Source organism: Glycine soja, chromosome 15 (genome assembly GCF_004193775.1).
Source record: "Glycine soja cultivar W05 chromosome 15, ASM419377v2, whole genome shotgun sequence".
NCBI lineage: Eukaryota > Viridiplantae > Streptophyta > Magnoliopsida > Fabales > Fabaceae > Glycine > Glycine soja.
The window spans coordinates 1,985,025-1,991,051 of NC_041016.1; the positions used below are offsets into that span (position 1 = coordinate 1,985,025).

Sequence of the window (6,027 nt, forward strand, 5' to 3'; positions counted from 1 at the left end):
AATATTGTCAGAAAATAATTAATATAAAGCTATATATCCAAATATATGATTAGAAAAAGTATCACCCCGTTCTAAAAGTGGAAAACTAAAAAAGATGGATAGTTCTATCACAAATTTTATTGACTATATGCTAATATCAGTCTTTTACTTAATTGAATCACATATATGGAAAATTAAAAAAGATGAATAGTTCTATCACAAATTGAATCACATATATGCCCTCAGTATCTGGGATAGAAGCTCTAGTATTTAGCATACTTTAATTTTCACAATCTCAATCATTATTTTTTTTTGTTGATAATAATTATAATTAGACTTTATCTTCTTTTTTTACAGCAATTACATTTTATCTTCTAAAATACATTAATTCCTTTACTTTTAAATAACCAAACCCATCACAAAACACCTAAAAAAACTCAATTTTTATTCACTTCACATATTCAACAGCATTTCAAAAAACTATTTGACGGGCGTATATCATTGCCAGTACAAGTAATTAGAAGCACAATATTTTAAATTAGTTATCGTTCCGTTATCTAATACGTACCATCTTTGCAAATTGGTTTGGAACTATTTGACGGGTGTATATCGTCGGTTTTGATATGATTTTAGTCGTTTATTGAGAACTAAAAACACAACTTTATCTACTAATACAAAGCAATATTGGGTCTAAACTGCTCCGGTTGCAATTGATACTTGAATTCTAGAGGATCCATATCCTTTTTCTTTTTAATCAATAACTGCGTAACTGTATTTTATTCTCAGAAGCATGTTCCTCTTTAAATTAATCAAAACTCAACCATTCATTTAGCCCACTTAATAGTAATTATAATATGGTATGACTACAACAAATCTAAAATATGCTAATTTTAGTCTCTAAAAAATTAATATGTTTTTATTCCATATATTTATTAAAAAGGGATATGGTTTTAGTCCTTGATTGAGAACTAAAAACACGTGCATATTTTTTTTTAATAGATATAGTCCTTCACGTATTAGTACTTCTTAGATACGCCTAAGAATTCTGAAAAAAAATAAAAGAGAGAGAGAGATGCCTAAAATTATTTTTTTTTTGTCTGAAATTCACAATTCAAACAGTTAATAATTGATAACCCAACCGATCGACAAACAAGATTAATGTGTTTACCGGCCAGGTTTCTTATATTTAATCTATGAAAGCATCAAAATTACATTAATTGCATTATAACTCAAGCATACTAAGCTCATATATATCTGTAAAATAACTACATATAAGAAAATAAAATATTTGGACTCCGAAAGGTTTTTCACTTTGGGAAGATTGACAATATATATCATAATTCATAAACAAAAGCAAAATTAAAAAGTAGGCTAAAATAAATGTATATATATACCAATGAAATAAAGAAAAAGAAAAACCAAATATGTATAAGACATATGGAGCTAACCTTGCCAAGGGTTTGGGGTTTGGTTATGTTGGGAGGAGTTGATGCAACTTCCCATACCAGCAATGTTGAGGATATCAGTGTGAGAGAGAGGTCTAAGACCCAAGAAATCTCTTGTCAGGGCTTCATTATTGTTTCCTCTGGCACCGTCATCGGCGGTGGTTGTTTTCGTCATGGCATCGCCACCAGCACCACCAAAAGTGTCCTCAAAAGAAGTCCCTTCAAAGGGTGAAGAGAAAGAGTCGATGATATGGTGAAGGAGTGAAGGAGAAACACCATTACCAACAGCAGGAACAGCTTTATTCCCGAAAGGTACCAAGCCATGGAGAGTGGGGGTCATCTGGTGGTCACGTGAGGACAAATTCAAAGCGGCATTGGCAGACACGTGAGCCTGTTGTTGGTGGGTCCCAATCATGGACCCGGTTTTGCTCATCGTCGCACCCATTTGGGATGCTTTCTGCAGCAACGCTGTGGCTGACATGTGAGGAGCTGTTTGGTAAGGAGGAAGAAGAGTGGGACCAGGACCACCACCTCTAGGGTTAGGGTTTTCTTGATGAGAGACCAAGAATGATGAAGCAGAAGAGGGTGATGGTTGTCCAATCCAAGGTGGTCTGAAACCTGCTTGTTGCTCTTTCTTCAATGAGAAATTGTTACTATTACCATGGATGATGTCTTGTTGATGAGAGGCTGCTGCTGCAGTTGGTTGAGTTGAAGTTGAGTTGGCTACTATGCCTATGCCTGTCACTGATCTTGAACTCTCCTCTGCTAATGCATCACAGAAGGCTCTGTGTGTTATGAAACTGTCCCTCCTGCAGATGATTGCCATAAACAAACAAACACATAAAAACAAAACCAAACCCATGTCACTAAAGTGCTGTAACAGTCCACAAATTATTTTTTCCACTCTTTTTTCCCAACACACATACATACTCCATGTTAGGCACCTGCCACTGCATTAAAATTTTCTCAATTTTAATTTCCTTAATTATACTAGCACTTTCTCTCTCACAAGTCACAAGGGTGTCATTATATTTATAGTTAGGTATATTCTATATACTATATAGTATAGTATATACTATTTATTATATTACCTCTTCATCTCCATTGTAAGAAGGGATAAGGAATGTGGGTTTAATTAATGCTGTACAAATTTGAATATAGAGATGTGAATTTGAGTCAACCTCGGATTAAAATACTAGCATCCTTCATAAATGAATGATGTCTATGACTTTTGAACTGAACAAGTAATTCATAAATGGTCATTCTTGATGGTTGTTTAGGTTAGTTACCTTGAGAAGAGGGTTCCACAGTCACATCTGTACTCTCTAGTGCCACAGGTCTTGGAGTGAGCTTTCCAATCTGATTGAACAGCATACTTCTTGGAGCATTTGTCACATTTCCACTTCTTCTCGCCGTGCTTTCTGCAGAAGTGCTTCTTGATGCCAGTGAGGTCCCCAAGAGCCCTTGAAGGGTCGTGGTGCACGCAACTGGCTTCTGGGCACACATACACCTTCTTCCTTATAATCTCGTTGCTTGATCTCTGCTTCAGCTTCCATGGTAAATTGTGCCCTCTTCTGTGAAGTTGGAGATTCTGGTCTCTTTGAAATCCCTTGTTGCAGATCTCACAAATGAACCTATTAGTTGCCAAGAGAGTCTTTGGAGACAAGGCGACAACTTCAGCTTCCGGGTCTAAATAAGCAATTAAGAAAAATAAAACAAACACCAAACCAAAAAAATAAAGAAGGAAAAGTTAAACCCAATTGAGATAAACATTAAACAAATCAAATACATACAACAAACAAACCAAAACAGAAAACAAACTATGCTTATTAGAAGTTTGAATAGAGATATAATAAATAAGAAACCTGGGTTGCCAGGAAGGTTTCTCTTTTTCTTTAGTGGAGGAGGCTGTGCTTGACTTAGTGGTGGAGCAAAGTATTGTTGTGAGTAATCAGTGCCAATTTCGGTTCTGTTGCCTGAAGATGCACTAGCTTCACCGGATGCAGAAGTCAAATTAGACATGGTTTTTGGAACATCAAATATTCAAACCCTTCATCTTTTCTCATATTTGGAGTTTTGTGAATTGTCATGAGCCATAGATCTGAGTTTTTCGTATGTAACAAGTCTGGATAGCTTCTGGGATCTGAGGACAATCCTCACCTAAAACAGAAAAAGGAAAAAGCTGGAACTGGACTAGTGAGAAAAGAACAGAACAAAGAGGCAAAATTGATATACAACTTAACTACTTAACAATATTTACTCTTTGAAACCCCAACAAAGAAAAAATAATCTGCGGGAATAAAAAAAATGAAAAGTGGAGAGAGTTCTCTACATCTGTGAAGCAAAATACTATAAACTTAATTGATAGTTTCCTCTACTTGTTTGGAACCAACCCAAGAGACAATATTTTGTTTTTTTTTTATATATACCAAGAAAATCCAGTGATGACCACACTAGTATGAACAAAAATATAGACTCAGTTACTCCAAGTTCAAACTCAGGAAAAGAGAAAGAGAGAGAGAGAGAAGAAGGATTCCCTTCTCTCTGTATCTGAAGCAGTGCAAAACAATACCGGAAACCACAAACCAAGGAGAACCCTACGGCAAACTCTCTGACGTTGCTCTTTCTGTCTTTTCCTCTGTTCTCTTTCTCAACACCAGAAAAATTTCCTTCTTTATGTATTGTTTATAATATATTTTGCTTTTAACCAAGCTCAATTATTTTTTATGTAAGCTTTTGTTTATATACACATACTCCTTGCCTTTCCCTTCTCTCGTAATGTAAGCAGAAAAAAGGATGGAAAAGTAACCATGTAAAAAGAGAGTATCATTTGTATATGCAGATAGATATATAACATAACAAACAGTTAGAGAGAGAGAAAAAACAGGGAAAGAGAATAATAGCAAGGGAGAAGTTCATTTATGCTACTTAACATCATAGGTAGTGGACCCTCTTTTTTGCTTTCCAAATTTCAGTGACATGATTGATTCATTGATTAAATTCCAACCAGCATGGCTAAAAGCTTCTGAGTTCTGCCCTTAATTCTTTTTTTATTCTTCTGTATTTTATACTCTTTTTTTTTTCTATAGTTCATTTCATCATCATTGTAACTATTGCTGCCCATTAAAAAATAGCTCAGACAATCTTTTGCATGGTTAAATATTTCTTAGGTTATAGATCTACGTACATAGACAAAGCTGCCAAACGTACCAAAATACTAAGCGTCCCCCCTTATCTCTATCTCTGCATCCTTCTACCATCTTATACGAGCACAAATTTTTGTCGGCCTTGTCATTTTCATTTCGTAATTGTCATTATCAATATTAAAATAAACTATTAATATATGTTGCAACTATAGTACGGATACAACCTCAACTTATAAGCATCGAGTTGGACACTCCCACCGTCCTATACTTTTTTAGTTAGGTAACTGTGTGACTTAAATTAAGAGTATTACAGATTTATTATTTATTGTTTGATTTTATGCAGGAGAATTTATTTTGATTTTGATTTTAGAATTTATTTTGGATAAACTATGATATTTTTGGTTGTATGTTGGAGAAGAGTTCGAAATCGATTTGAGTCCAAAATTGTTTTAAATTTAATTAAGTAGTTTTTGCGTTCAATTCATAATTTTGTATTTATATAATTTTATTTATAATTTGATTTTATGACAAAAATATTATAAGTGTGTGTTTAATTTCACGTTCAAGAATTGATTTTAGATCAACTTTCATATGGTTTTACCTTTGAGAAAATTTTAAAAATATTTTGGGTCTAGAATTGTTTGTGAGGTTAAGTAGCTTTGAGGAACTTTTAGAGTTGGATTAGTAAATTTATATTAAATTTTACTTTTAATTTAATTTTATAACGAAAACATTAAGAAACATAAATCAAATTACATCAAAATCAATTTTATCAACGTTTATCCAAATACATATTAAATCACATTACTTAAAATTAATTTTAACCAAAATTAATCTAATTTAAAATCAATTTTCTCACCACTCGCCCAAGCATCAAATTTTGTCTCCATAATATATAATATTTGATTAAAATTAATTTTGTCAACACTGATTAAAAAAAATCAAGCAATTTATATCCATAATATATAATATTCTGACATCTAATGCGTTTTGTCTCTTCTTAAAAATAAAATTGGGCCTCTTCTCCATTTTTTTATCATCTGTTCTCCCACATCCGTTATAAGACATGATAAGTTCCAGCTTAAATTCAAACAAAGATCACTCATACTTCGGCTAACGTTGCTTTGCCGATACTTATGCTCAAGTTGACTCCAAAATCAATAATAGAAAACGAGTGATCACTTTAAATGGAATTCTATGCTTCTATCTGTTTTCAATTTGTTGTGGTTACGTATTGACTCAATGACTGAAATTAAATTTGTTTTATTAGTTTTTTGTTCCTTTGCTTTGGAATTAAAGACTCACTTGTACGTGATGAGAATTTTTCAATGATTGAATATTTGACTTTTCAGTTTGAATGCCCATGGTTTAGACGTAAAAAACTGAGTGAAGTTAGCTTGTAATAGGATGCTTTCACTGTGTATATATATCACAAATAGATCTGGCGTTTGGCGAAC

The 6,027-nt window shown here is 33.3% G+C and overlaps 1 protein-coding gene across 1 annotated transcript; it reads right to left on the reverse strand.

The window, feature by feature from the left end:
- Nucleotides 1–1,230: 1,230 nt before the first annotated feature.
- LOC114388604 (protein indeterminate-domain 11) lies at nucleotides 1,231–4,308 on the reverse strand. Its single transcript, XM_028349170.1, has 4 exons — nucleotides 3,997–4,308; nucleotides 3,290–3,606; nucleotides 2,714–3,113; nucleotides 1,231–2,233 (listed from the first exon to the last, which is right to left on the reverse strand). Exons 2-4 carry the CDS (start codon nucleotides 3,444–3,446, stop codon nucleotides 1,423–1,425), a joined length of 1,368 nt encoding a protein of 455 aa, XP_028204971.1. The 5' UTR covers nucleotides 3,447–3,606; nucleotides 3,997–4,308; the 3' UTR covers nucleotides 1,231–1,422.
- Nucleotides 4,309–6,027: the final 1,719 nt, after the last annotated feature.